The 20495-nt window shown below is 52.4% G+C and overlaps 1 protein-coding gene across 17 annotated transcripts; it reads right to left on the bottom strand.

Moving 5' to 3' along the window:
- Positions 1-73: 73 nt before the first annotated feature.
- On the bottom strand, positions 74-20348 carry PRPF40B (pre-mRNA processing factor 40 homolog B). 17 transcript variants are annotated; one of them, XM_060412646.1, is made up of 26 exons: positions 20316-20348; positions 14084-14164; positions 13093-13236; positions 12721-12786; positions 12019-12046; positions 11768-11793; positions 11522-11632; positions 11155-11227; positions 10999-11023; positions 10570-10770; positions 10221-10350; positions 10073-10137; positions 9381-9545; positions 9172-9280; positions 8664-8814; positions 7822-7955; positions 7050-7164; positions 6810-6901; positions 2659-2775; positions 2324-2461; positions 2016-2111; positions 1683-1769; positions 1293-1470; positions 986-1047; positions 721-864; positions 74-630 (listed from the first exon to the last, which is right to left on the bottom strand). In XM_060412646.1, the coding sequence occupies exons 1-26, from the start codon at positions 20316-20318 to the stop codon at positions 538-540; spliced, it is 2634 nt and encodes an 877-aa protein (XP_060268629.1). In that variant the 5' UTR covers positions 20319-20348; the 3' UTR covers positions 74-537. The 17 variants fall into 17 exon arrangements, with proteins under 17 accessions (XP_060268629.1, XP_060268628.1, XP_027823166.1 ...); XM_060412645.1 differs by having other exon boundaries at positions 1671-1769; XM_027967365.2 differs by having other exon boundaries at positions 11107-11227.
- Positions 20349-20495: the final 147 nt, after the last annotated feature.

A 20495-nucleotide genomic window follows, 5' to 3' on the forward strand; every position in this document is an offset into this window, starting at 1 on the left:
CACGCGTGTACCTGTCTGGTCCCCAACCTGCCCCTGGTACCAAGCCCACGGACAAGACAAAAGAGCCACTGGCCACGTTATAAATATTGTCATTTAAAAAACAAAACCAAAACACACATACAGTGGGCCCCAGGGCTGGAGGAAGGAGTGGTGGAGCCCCAGGGCCTCGGGAGGTGGGAGCAGGCCCTGATGCTAGCGGCTAAGGACCCGGCCCTGCCACCCAGGCTGTGTCTACCAGCCTGCCACTTGTTCTGGGAGCCCCTTCTCACATTTTATCCTCTGGCACCACCCGCCCACATGGCCTTCACCACAATCGCTGGTCTGAGACTGAGGGCAAGGACTGCACTAGTTGTCCGGGAAGTTGAGGGGACCCTTGACCACCACAGGCACCTTGGGAGATGCCAGAAATGGTGGGTTGGGGTTGGGGATACTTGAGAAAAGGTGGACACAGACCCAACTAAGGATGAAGCCTGGGGCAGACAGCGAGGGTGAACTCAGCCACAGCCTCACGCAGACCCGAGGCACGGTGGCATCAGGTCACTGGTGGTCGTCCAGCTGCTGCAAGAGCGTCCGCCGCCGTCTTTCCAGCTCACCCTCGCTCAGCTCGCTTTCTGACGTGTCCCAGCCCGTCTGGTGGAGTAAAGGCACAGCTCACCCACGGCTTCCCCGAGGGCCTGCGCAGAGCGCTGACCAGGTGGGGGCCGGGTGCCTGCCTCTCACCTTCTCCTTTTTGATTCCAAAGGCTGGGGAGCGATTAGGGAGCTCTGCCCGCCGGAGGTCCCTGTCCTTGTCCTGTTCTGGTTCTTTCTCATCACTCTCCTTGGCAGCTTTCTCCTCAGGGTCTGTCTCACTCTCGGGACTGTTCTGTAAGAGCCCAGAGCCCGCCTCCTCAGTTCCTGTGGAGGATGGCCCGGGAGGCGGGTGAAGACATGAAGATATCTCATAAAATAGCAGAGCCTTGGACGCAAGTTCCTTCTCTACGCACCGACTTGTGTCTTCTCTTCTTAGTTTTCTTTTTTGGTTTCTTGGCTTTCCGAAGACCATGATCTGGAGATGGAAAAATCCCCACTAAGTCCCATGGGAAAAGGGAGGCCTCATCCTTTTCTCTGCATTCTTCACAGGCAGGGACCTGTCTGAGGAAGTCTCAGTCCAGTCCTCCTTCCTTCTCTCCGCTTCCCGCCTGGGCAGGGATGGGAAGTTCTTACTCTCTGACAGGTGCAGCCCTGCCCACCACCTCCACCCTTAGGGGTGGGGCTCCCCTAAGGCCTCCCCTCCAGCTCCCAACTACTTACCTGATCCGAGGAGAAGGCGAGAGGAGGGGGAACCCCGTCCTCCAAGGGCAGCACCCCCACTTTCAACAGAATCAAGTGAGGAAGAGGGCTCAGAGCCCGACTCCGAGGGGTTCCGTCGCCTCCGCTTGGGGGGCCGGAGAGAGGGCGGGGGCAGCTCCTCGTCTCCTGACTCAGAGCCCTAGGTAGATGAGCAGATACAAGTCAGCACAAAAGGGCGCTGGGCTCCAGAAGCCCTTGAGTCTGGGAGCTGGGGACAGGAAAATCCAAGACCAAAGGGATCGCCCAGTCTCCCTCCAGGGGAGGTGATATATGGGGAAAGCAAGAGAAGTGGTTCTTATTTCCCCCAGGTAGTCCAGCCTCACCCCACATCCTTCCTACCCGCCAACTCACTGAAGGCGAGTGGGAACGCTTGCGATGGTGCTTCTTGCCCTTTCTGCCGTGTTTCCTGCCTTTGCTGTGGAGGTGCTGGCATTCCGTCTGGTGGAAGCAGAAGGAAGGGTGAGGAAGGCGCCAAGGTTAGCCCGAGGAAGGACCCTGTGTCCCAGAGGTTTTGCTGCCTCCTCAGGCTAGGGCCTTGGGTGTATCCAGGGCACCAGGAGACCTCCCCTTCCTTAGCTGTCCGGGAAAGGAGAGCCTCGGGCTGAGAGGTTACTGAGGCTACTGTTAAGCTAGCTCCATGTGTTCACCAGCCTGGGGCAGATAGGACCAGAAGCTCTGCCTCACCTCCAGTACCTGCAGGAACTCCCGAAAGAGCCGGATCCGCTCCGACTCCAGGGTGATCTGCTCAAAGGCTGAGTCGCACACAAAGCGCTCACGGACCTTGAACAGGAGAGCACTGCTGATCAGACCAGCCCCAGCACAACATGGAGGCCGCCGTGAGCACAGGGCAGGGCTGGGGCAGAGGAAGGAAGGAAGGGCGCCGAAGCTGGCCCCGAGCTGTGCTACGACTGGGGTGGGCCCCCAGTGGTGGAGAAGCACTGCTGCCCTCAGGACTGAGGGGGTGGTGTTTGATGCCAGGCTGCAGTCCTGACCTCTTCCCAGGCCGTGCCCAGCTCCAGAGCAGGCACAGCCTGCCTCAGCATGCTTCGGAAGGCAGCTTCCCTGCGCCGCAGCCGCCGGGCCTCCTCCTTCTCCCGCTCTCTCTCACGCGCCTCTGCTTTCTCCAGCAGCTGAGGGCGAAAGGATGCAGGGCAGGGTCACTCAGGAGGAGGGGTGTGTGGGAAGCTGGGGTCTGAGCTCCTACTATCACTCCTGGACTGGGGGCAGAGTCACACTGGGGCGGTGAGTGAGAAGGAACAGAACCAGAGCGAGGGACGAGCTCAAGAACGGAGCCCTGGCTACAGCCCCACCCCGCGCGGCCCCTCACACTATTGAAAGTCAGCTTGATGTTGCCTGCATCCAGCGCAGCAGCCCTCTTGTCAAAGCTTATGACGTGGGCGAAGTCCTCGAAGGCTGTGTTCACCTCCACGCAGAAGCCCCGGTCCTGTGGGCACAGCAGCGCATGAAGCAGGGGGGCACCACAGGCCTGAACCTGAAGTTGGCTGCCTCCAGGGCAGGCACGGGTCACACTACAGATGCTCAAGTAGCCCCCTCCCCCGGAAGGGATCCACAGGACGGGGATGCACTTCGGAGACCAAGTCATTCAAGTCCTCCACCATCTGACAATTAAACCTCCCATACCCGCCCTTGGCTTAGCTGTCACAGGGAACTAGGGAGGTTGGATCACGGGTAGGTGTTCAAGGTACATGTCCTCCGTCTGATAGATGCCTGTGTTTCTCACAACTGATTCTTTGTCCCTTTGGCTTAAGCTTGAGCCATTGCTGGGTCGTAAGTTCCCTGTATTCTTTCTTGGTCAGCAGCTATGGCTGTATTTATTGAGTGCTTACTATGTACCAGGTACCATGCTGAGTGCCTCACACACATTATCTCATTTGATCCTCACGTATCTGAACTAAAGCACAGGTCCTAATTTTATGTGGAAGAAACATAAAGAGAAACTAGAGAGAAACTAGAGTATCTGCCCAAGGTCTTCAAGGCTAACATATGGCTGGACAAGAATTCTACCCCAGGTCTTTCTAATGATGAAGCCCCTACTTTCAAGCACTACACCCACAATCATTTTATCCATGGGAAAAATAAAAGGCCACCAGCTGTACGACTCCCCATTATTAAGAACACATCACACTATAAAGCACCATGGACTAGGCGCTGTGCTTCTCCCCTAAGCCTCACAACACCCCAGTGAGCAGGTTGTAGGAGTTGTCTCACTTGGCCCGAGACGACTCACCGGAAAGTGGAGCCACTGGAGCGTGAGGTCTGAGGCAGAGGCCCAGGTTCCCTTCTACTACCTCTGCTCATCTGGAACCTGCTCTGGCCCCCTGCTGATGGCAGAGGCATACTCTTCCTGCTGCTTCCAAGAGGGCTGCCTCAGCCCATGCTCTCCAGCTCTTCTCCTCAGACAATCTCTCGCTTAGGGAACTGCAGACTTCTATCTCGCCTCTTTACTGGCTCCTTCCATCAGGTACGCACCTCACTTAGCCTGGAATACCCTTTCCACCCTGCTCTCACCTTCCTCAAGCTAATAACCTCTGCTTCTGTCCCTCTGTTTCACACTCTTTAAATGTAGTACAAAGGAAAACACTTATTAAGCCTACTAATGAGCAAGATACTACAAACGCTATCATTTAACTTCATGACCTTGCATTTATATTATCCTCATTTTACAGATGAAGAAACTGAGGCTCAGAGACATTATATAACTTGCAGAGGTCTCAACCAATAAACAGCCAGGAGTTGTGTAACTAAAGCCTGTGCCGCACTCAGTCTCCCCTCTTCATGGACACTGTTCTCCTAGAGGCTGCTCGTGTCCTAAGAACTCCAGCGACCCGTCTCAGTCCTCACTCTTCTCGCCTCTGTTCACTTCTGCAGTCCTTCCTTCTCCGGGGTCCCCACCTGTCTCTGACCCCTTTTACCACCTCTCGTTTGTATGTGCCTGTTCCACACTGTTCCTAGCAATCTCACCCCTCACCTCTCTCCTGACTTTCAGACCCATTCTAGACAGGGTACTTCACAGACACTTCAAGTTCAGCAGATCCCAAGATAACTCATTTTCTGGGAGCCCCCACCCCACACTCCACTCCCATGGATGGGCCCAGATCTTCTGACTTTCAGCTGTTCTGAGTTCAGGACTCTGCATTACCCTATGGGATGTGGAGTGTCACCACAGTCCATAGTCTGCCTGGTGGGTAGATGGCCTCAGGGAGCCCTGGGTTCTACCTGCCTTCCAGAGGCAGGAGCCCAAAAGGGGGCAACAGGAAGGGGAACTGACCGAAGACTGTCCTCAAGAGGTGTGGAGAGACAGGCTTCAGCAAGGATAGGGCTCCTACAAGCCTGTCAGCAGTACCAGCCACTCAGGGGTTAAAAGTTAACTGTCCAATAAAATTTAACTCTTCCTGGATTAGATATTTCTACCCTATGCGATTATCATATTTAAAATACGGTATTTGCTTTATTCCTCCCTGCCCCCGGTTGCTTTATGAGAACAATTTCCCAAATGGAATTGCTGTTTTCTCCAGCCCTGTTCTTCCTGCTTAATCCTTACCATCAATCCACCCCTGCTATCTCCGACTCACTCCTTCCTTCCCTCAATTTCACACACGAAAAAAAATGTGTCAATTCTACTTCTGAGTGACTAGCCTACTGGTTTGAAACACTTTCTTAAAATCAGCAGATGCTTTTTTTAAAAATAAAAATCTTAAGTAGAACCCTCATTCCATAAGAGAAACAAGCAGTTACACTTGAAAATAGAGGAAGGAGCAAAAAGTCCCCTCCACCCCGCCCCCTCCAGCTTGTCCCAAGGCCCCTGTGAGCTGACCTAGGGAGTTTCAGAAACAACTGGAGCACCTAAGCTGTGCTCACCGGCCATCCTCACCTGGACCATGCAGCAGCTCCTGCCTGGTCTCTCTGCTCACCCCCCACACTTCAAACCCTGCCTCAAGTCCACGGCTGCCCAGACTTTTCTCCCAAGGGTCCCAACAGCAAGGGAGCAGTCTAGGGGTGAGTCAGAAGTCTCAAGCTCAGAATTGATCTGAATCACTTGCCACTATCACTTTTTGTGTCCTGAGTCTTCAAGTCCTGTCTTCTACCACTCCATCCCTGTGCATACAAATACTCGGGCTGCGGGCATGGCTCTACACCACCACTGGGGCTTTTCCAAGACATCATTCCCCGCCTCCGGTTACTTACAAGATAAAAATCCAATTTCCTTATTTTAGCATTCAAAGAATTTTATACGTAGGGCTCTCCTTCCCAACTGGGGTATAGAGAAATAGAGGAAGCCACAGGACAATACAATATATATTATCTAATGGTAAGTAATTTTAAAATATTAACTTTATATTAACAGATACATGTTACGGTATTAAAGTACAGCACCTGCATGAATTTTAAGGCAAAACACGGGACTTAAATATGTGTGCAGCGAGACATTCCTAGCTTTATTCTCAGACCTTCTTCATCTCGGGTACCAAGTTACTCCTGCTGGTAATCAGGTGAAGTCTGGGGGAATATTCCCCACTTTTCAGATGAGGAAACATGCTCAGAAAGATTAAGTAATCTGCTCAAGGTCACAAAACTTATAAGTGGTTAAGATGGACTTTCAACCCCACAGTTGGCCTTCACAGTCTTGCTCCTAACCACGGTGCACACTGCTCCCCGAAACTCATGAGAAGGGTCTTCACTTCCACAAAGAAATATGCTTCTCTTTGTTATCTTTTCCTGAAACACAGGGCTCTCTCAGTCCATCACTCACTTTTCCCTCCTTGATAGACATGAATATTGAGGAACTCTCCAGCATGGAGATGGTAAATTGTAGGTGACTTTGCTCTCGTGTTACGGACGTGACAGGGAGGAGTGAGGACAGATAAGGAGGATATGCCCCTTCTAAAAGGCCGTGGTATCTCAGCTTTAGCCCACTGAATGCTTCACAAAGCCAGCCTAGTGCTGCTAGATAATCCAAATTCCCAAGAGATGCTAAAGATCCAGATTTTAATTGTAATCTCTTGATTTTAAAATGTTAGCAACAAATTCCAGGTTTTTCTAAAACAATGTACAGGCAGAAGGAAAATACTTGTGGGCAACTAGCTTATGACTAGTTGTGCTTCCTGCTCCTCTTCACTCCTGCGGCACCCTACATCCCGGGCCTCCATCCTCCCCCAGCTCCTCATTCTTAGAGGTGCAGTTCAAACAGCAATTCTTCTGATTCTCATCTCTGTAATAATAACCCTTGCCCCTCTGTAATGTCTATCTAATTGCCATGTCTCTCTTCCTATTAGACCCTGAGCTCCTTCTAGGCAGAAATTGTATCTTGTTCATTTCTGTATAAAGAAAGGATCACAATAGCTATCTCCTGAACTGAGTGGCAATGCTCCCACAAAACAGGATTTATCAGGGAGCCCTGTCCTGGGAGCAAGCCCTGCACCCAGCCTGCATCCATCCACAGCCCCAGGCCTCCCTCACCTTAAGGATGTCCTTTATGATCTTCTTCTCATCATGGAACCGCGCCTTCAACTCCTCCACATAGAACTTGAACAAGTCCAGAGGGGTGGAGCCTGCGGGGGAGGGAGGGAGGGGGGCCTGGCGGGCGGCAGCTTCCCGAGGCCTGAGAGTGGGGTTGAGGACAGGACCAGGGAGTGGGAGTGCAGAGAGACTGGCAGGGCAGGAAGCCAGGCCAGAGAAGGGAGAGCCCGGCTGCCTTACCCGGCTGGCCCAGCATGTTGGCAAAGCGGATATCAGTGCTGACCGCTGGGTACAGCTCCATCCAGGTGGACATGGAGTGCAGCTGCCCTGTCTCGTGCAGCTCATCCAGGAAGGTCTAAGCAGGGAAGAGGCCAGTTACAGGGAGGGTGAGAGAGGGAGGGAGGCAAAGTCAAAGCCTGGGCGGGGAGAGGAGAGATGGCAGGGAGAGGCAGGAACAACCAGACTGAGGAAATGCAGGCAAGGGAGGCAGAGATGAAGAGTTACAGATGGGGAGGCAGAGAGCAATATGAACAGAGACTGTAAAACAGAAAGGGACAGACTCCACATGAGAATAAGCCGGACTGGGAGGCAAAGAAACAGAAATGTGCCTGCAGCATTACCTTCCCATAACTCCCACACTTCCCCATGTGTTACAGCCAAGTAACCCCCTCCACCACCACCACCAGGGCCACCTCCAAGACGGGGATGAACTAGCTATGCCTGTCTGGCTCCCCAGTGAAGGGAAATAAACCTGGCCAAGCTGCCGAGCCTTGCTTTTAGGGCACCATCTGCTGGCAGTTTCCGGGTGGCACACACACCTAGTCTAGAGGAGCTGGCCCAGAGTTGAGGGGCCCCAGGAGGAGCAAAACTGCAGGCACAGAGAGCCCTCATAGAGCGAGGACAGGCTGGGCACACGGAGAACATGGGCCTGGCCGAGAGAAGCCAGCATGTGGGTGAAGAGGAGACTGTCCAGGGCAGAGCTGAGTTCCAATCCGGAGGGCAGCAAAGATACCTGGAAGGCCTCCCGGTTCTTGCGCTGCTGGCGCCGCTCCCGAAGTCGGGCTCGCTCTCGCTCCTCCTCCTCCTCCCTCTCCAAAGCTCGGATGTGCTCCTCAAAGCAGATCAGCGCATCTTCCTTGTCCATGTCTAACCACAGAGAGGAGGCTCAGCAGGTACCGCACCAGGGGAACACCCTCTCAGTCCCAGCACCCCCAGAGCTTCCAAGATGCTACTCCTGCAGGTGTTGGGGACATCCAGGGTGGTGGGGAGAAGGGAGCAGGGGCTCCTGGGAGAGGCTATTGGAATGATGGTTCATGAAAAGGGTTCAGTGATTATATGAAGTATTATACAGAAGCATTCAGCTCTTGTGAATTTGGTTACTAGAAGTAATTATATGAAATCAGTTATCTCAGAATCTAAGCTTTTAGTTTACATTGGACTGGGAATCAACCAGGCTTTGATATGACCTCAGAAGGTGAATATCAGAAGACACTGCAAGTGATGACAGGCCAACAGCAGCTGATTGCCACGTGTGTGACCATTTATGGCCCACCATACCAAGTTGATTTAAAACCATATTCACATGAGCTATAAAAGTCATCTTCAAATATTATTCCTATCCCAGTGCTCTTCCCCAAAGAACACATAATATCCAGGTTAACTATAGACCCTAGAGGGAGAGGTGTCCTGAAGCATCCATCCTGTGATCTCAAGTCCAGAGAGGTTCTGGACTAAATGTGAGGGACTCCTAGATGTCCAAAGGGGCAGGAGGTGCAGGGGGAATAGTGTGAGGCAGGTGCTGGGGGTCAGGAAGGAAAAAGGAAGGGAGAGAAGGGAGTGGAGACCCAGGCTTACTCTGTAGCTGATGGTCCTGAGCAAAGCTGGGGTTATCCATGAGGTACTGCTGGGCCTGGGACCATGTGGTTTGGAAGTTGACACTACTCATCCCATCTAGGATGCTCTTCAGGGCCTGGATGTTGCGGCGCCGCAGCTGCTTGGCTTGTTCCTAGGGAGCCATGGGGTCAGGGTGAGGCAGGGCAGGGCAGAGCTACACAAGTGGGCCTGGGCAGAGGACCTAGGTAAAGGCAGGTGGCTTGGGAACTCTGGGATGGCCAGACTCAAGGCCTTTCTGACTCCAGAAAGGGGAAGGAGCACAGGTTACAGACCACACCCTCAGAGACCTTCCTGTCCTCCCAGACCAAGTTGTAGGCCCAGAGCATGAACTGGGGATATGCCATACCAGCTTCTGAGTAAGAAGCTGGGACCCTCGGGCAGCGAGTGAATGGGCGGGCCCACAAGGAAGCCAAGACATGGAAGGCCTTAATGAGACTAGGGCTGATGGATCCAGCCCAGTAGCTGTTACCTTCTCCTTCTTGGCCAGGAAGAAGAGGACATCATCATAAACCTCTTTTCGATCCCTCTCAGGGACCACAGCCCAGACCTCCAGCTCCCCAAAGGTCTGTTCTGCCCGCCTGTGGAGCATATGGGCTGTGAGAAGGCAGGCAGAGAACAGAGCCTGGGCCCATGGGGGTCTCAGGGTTCCCAGGCCCCAGCCCAGCCTGGCCCCCTGACCGGTAGCGAGTGGTGGAAGTCATGCGTTCATGCTGCTCCAGGAAATGCTGCAAGGTCTGCTTGGCCTCCTTGGCTCTTAGCCGGGCCTCTTCCTTCTCCTCCTTCTCCCGCTGCGCTTTGTAGGCATTGAATGCCTGCTTTTTCTCACTCAGTTTGGGCAAGGCACTAGGGTGGACAGGGTGGGAGTTGGGTGGGGATAGAGGAGTCAGCTTGAACCACAGTGCAGAGCCCACAAAGCAGGGTCATGGCACACTGGGGATGGGTCTCACAGAACTGACTGAAGTGGCCACGCATGGGCACAGCGGGCTGCAGGGGCCCCAAGGGCACAGGGAAGCAAGATAGCTTGGTCTCTGGGATGTGGGGAGGGGTTACAAACAGTGAGGGAACAAGACAGGGCTCTTAAGACACTATTAATACCGAGCCCTTTTGCTATGGGCTCTCAAGTTGCAGTCAGGCCTCTGCCCTATCCAACCCCTCTTTCCCCAATTAATTCAATTCAAATCAATTCAATTCAACAAGCATTTATTGAATGATTCCCTTCCCCTCCTTCTCCTGGAGGCTCTTCAGCTTCTCTTCCCCAGCACGCTCACCTATCTATCACTCTCTTCACTCTGACCCCCTCAGGGTTTCTTAGGAAACCCGTGGATCAGCTACCCTCATGAACAATGTCTGGAGGGCCTGCCCAGGCCTACCTGTAACGGGGGTCAGTGACCACCATCTTCATGGCCTGTTCCCACGAAGCATTGGAGGGGACAGCCTGGAATGGAGCAGGCGGGGGTCATGGGCCCTGCCCACCTCCAGCCCCCTCCAGGGCTACCCTGGGAGCCCCACCCTCAGCACCTTGTCCCTCAGCAGCTCCTTGAAGGCCTGCTTTGCCTTCTCCCGGTTGCTCCAACTGAGGCCAGATCTCTCCGGCTCTGGTTTTGATTCTTCTTCCTCTTGCTGTGGTGGCTGATGCTGTCCAGCAGAACTGGGGGACAAAAGGAACTCAGCCACAGTGTCCCCAAGTCCCTATAGTTTTCAGTGCCCTGTGTGATCAGGACACCCCCTTGCTCCCCAGGGAAGTCCTTTTCTGCTCATTAGAGGCCATGCCCAGGTCTTCACCCCTTTCCCGAGAAACCTGACAGAGGTCAAGGGTTGAACCCAGGCGGGAGCCTGAGGTCTAGAATGCATGGGGGGTAGCCCTCACCTGCCGGGGCCCTCCTCTGGCTGCCGCAGGAACCCCTGTTCTGGGGGCTGGGCAGCCTCTGACACGGTGCAATCTTCACTCCCGCCCGGCTCAGGTTCTAGGAGGCCTGTGGGCAGCAAGGTGGGGCCGGGCGGCGCAGGTGGGGGATCGGGCTGAGGCTGAGGAGGCTGTGGCTGTAGTGTCTGCGGCTGCTGCTGTTTCCTGCAGGTGGGTCGGAAGGGCAGTGTCCAGCAGTGCAAAGACAGAGGTGCTCAGGGGCTGACTGGTCTCTATCCTGCAAAGGGCTAGGGCCAGAGCAGACCACTCCACAAGGAGATGAGAGCTGGCTCTTCCTCTCACAGAGCACAGATCATGGTTAGAGGCCGCTCCCACCCCTCAGGAGGCCCCACATATGGGTGGACGGGCAGGCAAGACAAGCAAGTCACTTACCCTGCAGCCTCTTGTTTGACTAGAGCTGCAACAGGAAAGGATAACGTGGTTAGAGGGTAGCACAGAGTCACGCCCCCGAGCCCCTGCTTGGGCCCACCCCCTCCTCACCCTCCAGGTCATCCAGGTCCTTGGGCCGGGTCCAGCGGGACTCCTTACTCTGATTGTTGTAGTAGTAAGGTTTGCCTGTGTCCGACTTGTACTCTTTCCAGGGACATTGGGACAGCAGGAGCTGTAAGAGGATGGGCCAGGGAACTTCAGTGGGCTGGGCATACCTGCCAGCCACAGTTCGGGGAGCTAAGTGAGGGGACCCAGTGAGGGGGGGGTACACATAAGTGTTTAGCTACCACCTGGCCTGGCTCAAGATGAGGGAAGGTGGACTTCTTGAGATCCTAGGAAGGTTGGGGAACGGTCAGGGATCTTAGGATTAGAGGAACCATGAGTATGGTTAGAGACTCAAGGGAGGCCAAGGACTTGGAAGGGTCAGGGCAGCTGAAAAAAAGGGCCAGAAAGCCCCACTCAGGACCTCTGCCTTGGACTTGAGCACGCTGGGCTTCTCCCACACGGACTGCTTGTCGTCAGCATTGTAGTAGTAGACGCGCCCATCAGGGGCCACATGCTCACTCCATAGGGCCCTCTAGGGGAGGGGAGGGTGCAGAGAATGGTGGTCAAGGCTCCTTTCCCAAAGCTTATCCTCCTCACCCTCCAAATTTAACCATTAGCACCTCCCTTTCAGCCTTTCTACCCAGAGACCCGAGTGGAAAGAACTTACCGGAGGGCCTGTCCCAGCCACAGCAGCTAGAAAAGAAGCCAAAGGAAACCTATTAAGTCCCTGTTCCAACCCTTATCTGATCCCCAGCTGTTCCTCCCTTACACTCCATCCCCAGTAAATCTCCCCTGGTCCCATCACATCCCAGGATCCCTGGCACCCCAACAGGCATGATCCAGGGTGGGCCCTAGTCCATGGTCCCCTCTCCCCCCCAACCTCCGAGCCTGGGGGGAGCAGACCCCCAGAAGACTCACAGCTGGCGGTGTCCGCACCCGGAGCCGTCTGCCGAAGAAAGAGGAGGGGGAAGGGTTGGGGCCAAGCCCAGTGGCCCCCAAGACCCAGGCCATGGGGGATGAAGAAGCAGGCCAGGCCAGGATCCATGTGTCCTGCTCCCAGGGATCTCTGCTCCCTAACAAGCTTCCCCCACCCTCCGGGACCATGGCTCTAGGACCCCAGGAAGAAACTGCACGGCAGCTCCTTTTTTCAAGTGAGAGTATTCTGTTTAGTGAGACTTCATGGCCCACCTCTTCCACAGAAAGTACCAATTGCCACATCCTACCCAACTCTACTACGCTGAACAGCAGCACAAGAAGGTATAGTGAGATCTCCAGGTACTGCCGCTTCCTCCAGAGACAAAGAAGATGCGAAGAGGAAATTGTATTCACGTGTCCACAGTGCTAACTCTGTGAGAGTGATCAGTGTCTGGAGTGAAGGTGTTCCTTAAGGGAACTGGGCATAGCAGGGGGATAATGAGAGGATGTATGTGCCTTTTGGGATGAGTGAGAAACTAGAAGAGCTGAGTTCGTGGCTGGAAGAAGGACTCAGCGTGGGAACTGCAGCGGGGCCAAGGGTGGATGTGATGAGAAGAGGGAAAGAACGGAGGCCGCATCCCTGTACGCCAAGTCAGACCCACTGGGCTGCACGCAGAGCCCACTTCCTGCCCCCACAGTGCTTACCGCTGCGGTGACAGGCACTGCTGGCATCAGCATTCCTGGCATCATGGGAGGTACCATTCCTGGTATCTATGGATACAAAGGAGACAAAAACCAGCTACTGAGGTGAAGGCAAGCACAGGCCACACAGAGTCCTGAGAGATCCTGCCGGGGCCATGACCCTCACAAGAGCACTCACTGGGCTCTGGGCGCTCAGCTGAGCCTCAGAGTGGCCTCTAGCCACTCAGCAGACAAATTCACGTGGGGCCTAGCCCCACCTCTCTTCCCTCCCTCCCCCCCCAGATTCTCAAGTTCAGTTCAGATATCCACCTTCATCTCTACCTGCAACTGAAATGATAGGGTTTTCTGAGGCCCTGGAGCAGGGGAGGAGATTACCTGTGTGAGTGGTGGTGGTGCCCCCATTGGTGGGAGCATTGGGGGCATGATGCCAGGTGGCATGGGGGGGATGGCTGGTGGTCTCTGACTCATGGGAGGGAGCCCCATTGGAGGAAAAGGTGGGGGGATTCCTGGAGGAGGCATCTGGAAACGAGGAAAGGAAGAGAGCCTGAGCAGAGGAGACACTGCTCTGCCCCTGTCAGGAAACAGCCACTCATCTCCCACCCAACCCTCCACACTGGCTCTGAGACAGTTCAAAGTTTCAGTTTGAGAGGCATCAAACTGCCTCCCTCCTCACCACTGAGACTGATAACAGGGGTCCTCTGGGTCTAAGAGGCAAGCAAATGGCTTCTTGAGAAGCAGGCGAGAGGGGAAAGAGAAATGGAACTGCCACCAGACTGCGACTGGAAGGCTCCACCACTTAAGCGACTCTCTCCAGAGAGGCCTTTCAGATGCAGGGCCAGAGGCAGGTGTCCAGTCCCCAATCTCCCAGTCCTCTGCCTCCTATCCCTTTTTCCCCAACTTGATGACCACCGGTTGCTATTCCAGCCTGACTTCATGGCGTATTTAAAAAATATAGACAAGGGGAGTTTCCTGGCAGTCCAGTGGTTAGGACTCCAAGCTTTCACTGCCAAGGGCGTGGGTTCAATCCCTGGTTGGGGAACTGAGATCCCACAAGCCATGTTGGGGGAGGAACAAAAAAGAATACAGACAAGGAGCAGTGAAAGAGAAAGAGAGCCCCACCCTGCCCTCACACTTAAGAGGGTCTTTTCCCATTCACTTCTTCCCCCAGCCCCTGTGTGTCCCAAGGACAAAAAGACAAAGGGAGAACTGTCAACTTTATGGACCCAAGCAAAACCATCCCTCATCCAAGGGCAACAGGAAGGGGGCATTACACAAAAACTGTGCTGGCGATACAGCAGTGCTGGGGACTGGGAAGTTGGGGGTGCAGGCTGGAAAAGCCAAGCCCAGGGAAAGACATAAAACTTACGAAGGGTGGTGGCATCATGGGGGGCCCCGGTGGGAAGGGGGCAGGCGCTGCTGGGGGCCGGGGACCAGAATCGGGAACCGACTGTTGAGGGAGAGAAAAGTCATAGAACCCCGGATGGGCAAAGAGATGGGCTTTTGTAGAAGAGAAGCAGAGGGGAGAGGATGAAAAAGGAGCACAAAGTTCAGAGGAAGAGTCTCAAAGCCCAGTTTCCTGCCCATCCCCACTCTGAGCCCTTGATAGATCTGTTCTTTCCTTTGCCAGTCCAGAGTCAGCTGGCTGAGCCCCATCAAAGTCATCTGTAGTCTGGAAGTTTCCATTTTGCCCAAGCCAAGAAAAGATGGAGGAGGTTCTATTACAGGCACAGATCAACTCTTTCCAAGGCTTTTCATCCACCCTCCCGCCTGTGGGCAAGGCTGTGCTTCCCTCAAATCAGTCAGAGGTCTCTCATTCCCATTCAGGGAGGAAGTGGGCTCTTTTCCTGTTCGCCTTCCTGAATTCACCCAGTACAGAGACTCAACCCAAAGCCCTCTAAACACAATCATTAGTCCTCCCTAAGTACTACCCCCAGCTCCCTCCCCTAACTGGCCTCACCTTTAGTCACTCACTCTCCTTGACACCCCCATTCCCATTCCCCCCCTTTAGCTTGGCATCCCAGCCCCCATGGAGATAGCAGATAGCGGCCTGTGCCTCTCCTAGATTCATCCCAGTGGAGGCGGCTTTGAATAGCCTAGGTCTCCCTGTCCTACACCCAACGGCTAGCCACATCTCATCTTTTAGTTCTCAGCTGAAATATCACTTGCTCTAAGAAGCCTTCCTGACTCTATTTAAAGCACGTCCAATTTGTTCTGATCCTCTTTTTAGTTTCCTCACGTATACAATTTTGTAATTATTTTGGATTGGATATGTGCTTCCCCTTACACATATTACACATATTCCATGGGGGCAGAGATCATATCTGAGTTGTTGAAAGCTGAATTCCTGGTACCTGCCACAGCATCTGGCACATAATAGGTACTCAACAAATATAAAGTGAATGAATAAACAAATGAAGGAACAAATCCTATTTATATATAATCTTATGGCTCTAAAAATTCATCCTATAGATATAGCCCTACATGTGTGTACAAGATTTTCAGAGCAGCATTATTTATAAAACCAGAAGACTATAATCAGCCTAAATATCCCTAAGTAAGGAACTATAAAATTTTACACAAACATAAGATGAACTACCATGCAGTCATAAAAAGAATGAAGAGGCTCACTGTCTCGATAATAATCTGGAAGATACATAAACAAGTGGGAAAAAAAGCAAAGTGCAGCAAAGTTTTATTACCTGCATGAAAATCAGAAACAAGAGATGACACAAGAAATGAGAATGAGGACGCAGGTAGAAAGAACTCTGTCTGCCTCTGTAGCTTTGAATATAGCTATATTCACCCATTCAAAACCAGTTTTTAAGTAACCTGGGGCACTGAAATGCAGCTAAAAGGCTCTGTCCTTCCTCCTTGCTTGGAAGGTGCTGGGAGTGTGGTGGTGAGGAGGAGTTCCAGGTAAAGGTGGGAGCTGGCTCACTGCCGCCCAATTTCCCGACTTTCCCAATTATCCCTATGTTGGGAAGACTCAGTATTTAACAATGCTTCTACTCTCTCCTTCAGCAACATCTGTCCTTCCTTCCCTCTGCTTATCTTGTCCTAAGAGAGGGGGTAAGTCAAACTACTCCAACTTAAATTACCTTTCCTTGGGGTTCAGCCTCTCTAAGTCCTGTATTCAGACCTGCTCCGCCCCATGAAACCTCCTTTTGCACAAGAAGTCAGAAACAAATCAACTCAGGATGAAATCCAGCTCTCCGCCACACTTTCCCACCCAATCTGCCTCAGGGTCCCAGCCTCCCAGAAGCTACATAACCATCTCTGGGTCCTACCAGGCTCTACGATCACCCATCTCAGAGACTATGTCACCATCCGCACAGTTGTCCAAGATAGAAATTTGTGAGCCACTCACCATGCTTCCCTCTTTCTTGTGAATACATCAATGAGTCCAGTTAATTTTACCTCCTAAAGATTTCCCAAATCCATCTATTTCTGTTTCCTCCTCCAACCCTATAACTTAAAAAAAAAAAAAACTGACCTACTTCAGTGGCCTCCTGACTGGTCTCCCCACATCCACTCCAACCGCAGGCTACGTTACTCCTCTGCTTAAACTCTTTAATGGCTTCCCACTGTCCCCAAACCCATGTCCAGGGCTTGGGAGGCTGTGGCAGGTTTGCTCCCCAACTGCCTTGCCTTCCTTATCCATGTTGAGCTCCTCCTTGCAGTCCTCCCAACTAAGACACCCGCCTCTGCCTGGGGCAATGTTCCCTCCAACCCCACACACCCCACCTCCATAACCTTTAGATCTGGTTATCATCATTTCATGAATGGCTTTCTCCAACCCAGCAGACTAGTCAGAGCCCTCTTTTACACACTCATACACCATGTACCTTCCCCTTCAGCAATTAGTCACTGGAATTTTAGTTATTTGTACAACTGATACAAATTGTATCAGTTTGTATTATTATTTTATGTGGCACTAATAAACAACAAATGCTGCCAAATTACCATACTCCACTGATCTGGGGCTTCCCTGGTGGCTCAGATGGTAAAGAATCTGCCTGTAATGCGGGAGACCCAGGTTCAATCCCTGGGTCGGAAAGATCCCCTGGAGAAGGGCATGGCAATCCACTCCAGCATTCTCGCCTGCAGAATCCCATGGACAGAGGAGCTTGCTAGGCTACAGTCCACGGGCTTGCAGAGTTGGGCATAACTGAGCAACTTTCACCACTGATCTTAAGATACATCTTGACTTCAGAAATGTTAAGATGTGAGTCTTAGAATCAAAGAAATATGTGATACCTCCAGTTTCCAGCCTAGGCTAGAAACTTTAAGGGGCAAGGACTTTGTTTTTGTTCATCCCAGAACCCTGTGCCCATTGTAATTTCTTCACCACCACCACTGGCTCATAGTACATGCTATTATTTCTTAACTTAATGACTGAATGGTCTTGGCAGGTTCACAAAACAAAGCCATCAGTAAGGTCTAGCAGTTATTTAGGGAACACAGAATGTCAGAGCTGGAGGAGACTCTGGCAACTACCCTAGGCATATTTTCTCAGATGAAAAAAGGGGGAATAATGGGTCCCAGGGCTGGATTCAATCTGCTCTCCAGGTCTACTCCCTTAAAAACACAATCCTTACAAGCAGCAGGTCTGTTTTTTTCACTCTAGCATATTCTCTGCAACCCACATGGTTAAACCAAGTGCAACATTTTCTTGCTAGGAGACCAGTGGTGGCTCCCCATTGCCCACTCTACAGAATCTCTCATCGGACATTCAAAGCCTTTAAACAAGACCCATCCCACATTCTTCTGGCTCACCGTGATTCATGGCTTCCCTTTTCCTCTTTGCACAGAAAGTATTAGATTACTCCATGTCTTTCTTTTATTCTGTTTTGTTTCTTATTTTGTTCAAGATGATCCGATATTCACCTCCTTCAGGGCCTTTATGATTATCCTCCACACATACACCCTCCTACCTCAGTCCCCTCAGAATAAATACTGCATTACTTTGCACAGAGTGACACGCTACTCTATGGATGTCTGCTGGGTGTTTCCCATGGGACTGCATGTCTTGCTATTCAGGTGGGGGTTTCCCCACATTTAGGGATTGAGTTTTCTCCTTTTAAGTCCCTTCTGAATGTCAAGGCAGGGCCCTGTATACAAAGTGTTGTTACAAAATGCAGACTCATCCCTAACTTTATTTTTGCATACTGGAATATCCTAAAACAGACAAATGTGTGTGTATGTACCCAGGTACATCTGTATAAACTCTTTGGGTAAAAGCTGACTGTGGTGGAGAGATAAGCAGTTTGGCAGAGGTCTGTGTGTCTGGGGAAAGTGAACTAGAATCAAATACTAGCATGGGAAAACCTAAACAATTTTTTAAAACTAACTCTATATGACCATCTTTAACGGAATGGAGATCCCTGGCCAGGATCCAGACACTAGCCTGTTTTGGACAGTTTCCACAGAGGAGAGAGCAATGGTATGAACATAAATTACTGTGAAACATTCACAGCCTTCCTTTCCTTGAGTCTCCCCTGTGCAACCTGTATACTTTTCTGAAACATCCCTGCCCCTGTCTCACTTGATGCAGTGCCTATATAACTTCGAGTCTTATTACACTTCTGGGTGAGACTCTAAAGAAGTAATTTGTGTGAGAAAACGATATAGGAAAGGGGGCTGAAAGAGAAACAGATCATGTGTCTTTCCTGGAACAAAAACACATTTGTGGGTGGGTACGCACAATGAAGAGATAATCAACCATCTGATCATCATGTGTTCACCTGGGCCAGCTGAAGGATTCCTCCCCACCCCCTTACAATCAATTCTTCTCAGCATTCACTCTCGGGGGACATCTCAGAACTGAAGATTCAGAAAAAAAAAAAAACAACAAAAGGAGAAAAGGAGAAGACTGGAGAGACACAGAATGGAAGGAGGGGGAGAAAAACAACAACACCTAATTGCTAATATTTACTGAGTGCTTATTATGAGCCAGATACCATGACAAACAGTCATTTAATCCTTGCAACTATCTTAGAGGTTATCATCCCTATTTTACAGATAAAGAAACTGAGGTTCAAAGAGATCAAGTAACTTGACCATGGTTCCAAAAGATTAAATGGCAGGGGCAAGTTTGGAATCCAAGCAGTCTGACCTGGAAGAAGACTAAGCTTTCAACTACTCCACAAAGCAAGGATGATGGTACCACAGGCATTTCTCACATTCAAATTCATTCCCGTTTTCTTTTTACCCCAATTCTCAAACAATCCTGAAATCCTCAGTCAGGTGATCCCAAGGTTGGCCTGCTCCGACTAAAGGGATCTATGCTGGAAAATGAAGACTGGGGAGGCACACCTTTCAGAAAGAGGCAGCAATCATCAAAAAGAAAGTATTAGGGAGGCTGAGAGACCAGCTGATTCCCCTGCGGTCTACATCCACCTTAGCTGCCCCAAACAGCACCAGCCACTCCCTCCCTGTTTTCGAGGCCATCCTAGTCCCCATTCCCCTGTACCAGCCTTATTATTCTTTCTGCTTCCCCAAAATATTAGAAAATATTTTCCATTGCTTCTAATCCTGCCATCACCTCACCACTCTCCTGATGAACAGAACGTTACTTCTGGTCTTCATCCTTCTTGGGTTCAGTCTCTCAACCTCTTCCTCTTATTTACAGTCCTCCCATCAATCCCAACAGGATTCCAGAGGCGCTGGCTAGCCTGCCCCAGCCTTGCTTTGTGCCTAACCTTCCCTCACGTCCCTGGGGATTTTCTGCGGCCCCAGCTGAAGGCCTAGCCTCCATCTTCATCCTTCTTTCCTCTGCTTCCCCACGTCCTAGAACCCATTCTCCTGAACTCTCTCCTCAAGCACCTCCCCATTTTAAGAGCAGAAAGAGATCTGGGATATCCTTCTTATGCATCTTCCTTTTTTTTTTTTTTTTAATCGATGGGAAATCTTAGGCCCAGAGAAAGGTAGTGAGTGACTTGCCCAAGGTCACACAGTTGTTACAGACTGTCTTGGCGGCAGAGCCAGGGTTGGGACAAAGGGGCTTCTGCTCTCCCTGTTTCTTGGACTACCCAGCACTGGGTGGGGGTCAGAAACGTCTCTTCCCTCAGGAGACAATACCCCCTCCTCACATCAGGAGACTGTGCGGGGAAACGAAGGACGGAGTCTCAAGAGGTCTTAGGGGGGCATCCAGGGCTTCCAAAGGGAGCAAGCAGTGAGTCTGAGGAAGGGGCCTGTCGCACGCCAAACATCCCAGGAGGAGAAACTGTGCCCCCCGCCTTTCCCCTAGACCCACGGTTCCCACGTCTCTCGCCCTTCTGTTCTTTCCCGACCTTTCTCCACAAACGCACCCTTCACTTCATCCTTTCCCCTTCCTCACCCAGTCCCGCAACTCCAGTTCTCCTCAGCACCCGCCCCCCCCCCGCCATCCTCCATCATGGCCTCCCCCGCCCCTTCCCCCCCAAATCCCCGCCCCCTCCCCCCTCCTGGGCTCCTCTCCCTAACCCCTCGTTCCCCTCGCTCTGCCCCGGGGTCCCGGGTACCCCTGGCGGCCTCCCTGCCCCCCTGGCCCCGGCCCGGGCCGCCGGGGGCGCTGTGGGACCGCCCCGGGCCCCGCCACCCCCGCGCGGGGACGTTACCATGCCAGAGCCTCGGAGCAGCTGGGCCGGCTCGGCCCACCCGCCAGTAAAAGCCGCTCTGATTGGCCGACCGCAGCCGGGAAGGCGGGGCCAGTGGGGGGTCGCACCCCTTGGTGGCCGGGGCTCCGGTCGCTCCCACCGACCAGCCGGATCCTCCACCGGCCCGGAGAGCCCGGGCCC

The sequence above is a fragment of the Ovis aries genome, chromosome 3 (assembly GCF_016772045.2).
Source record: "Ovis aries strain OAR_USU_Benz2616 breed Rambouillet chromosome 3, ARS-UI_Ramb_v3.0, whole genome shotgun sequence".
NCBI lineage: Eukaryota > Metazoa > Chordata > Mammalia > Artiodactyla > Bovidae > Ovis > Ovis aries.

Excerpts from the sequence above, each read along its gene's own strand:
- PRPF40B (XM_027967364.2), bottom strand. Across the intron at positions 10,351-10,569 it reads CCAGAGGAGGGCCCCGGCAG|TTCTGCTGGACAGCATCAGC; the intron begins GTGAGGGCTACC and ends TTTGTCCCCCAG. Across the intron at positions 9,546-10,072 it reads GTCACTGACCCCCGTTACAG|TGCCTTGCCCAAACTGAGTG; the intron begins GTAGGCCTGGGC and ends TGTCCACCCTAG.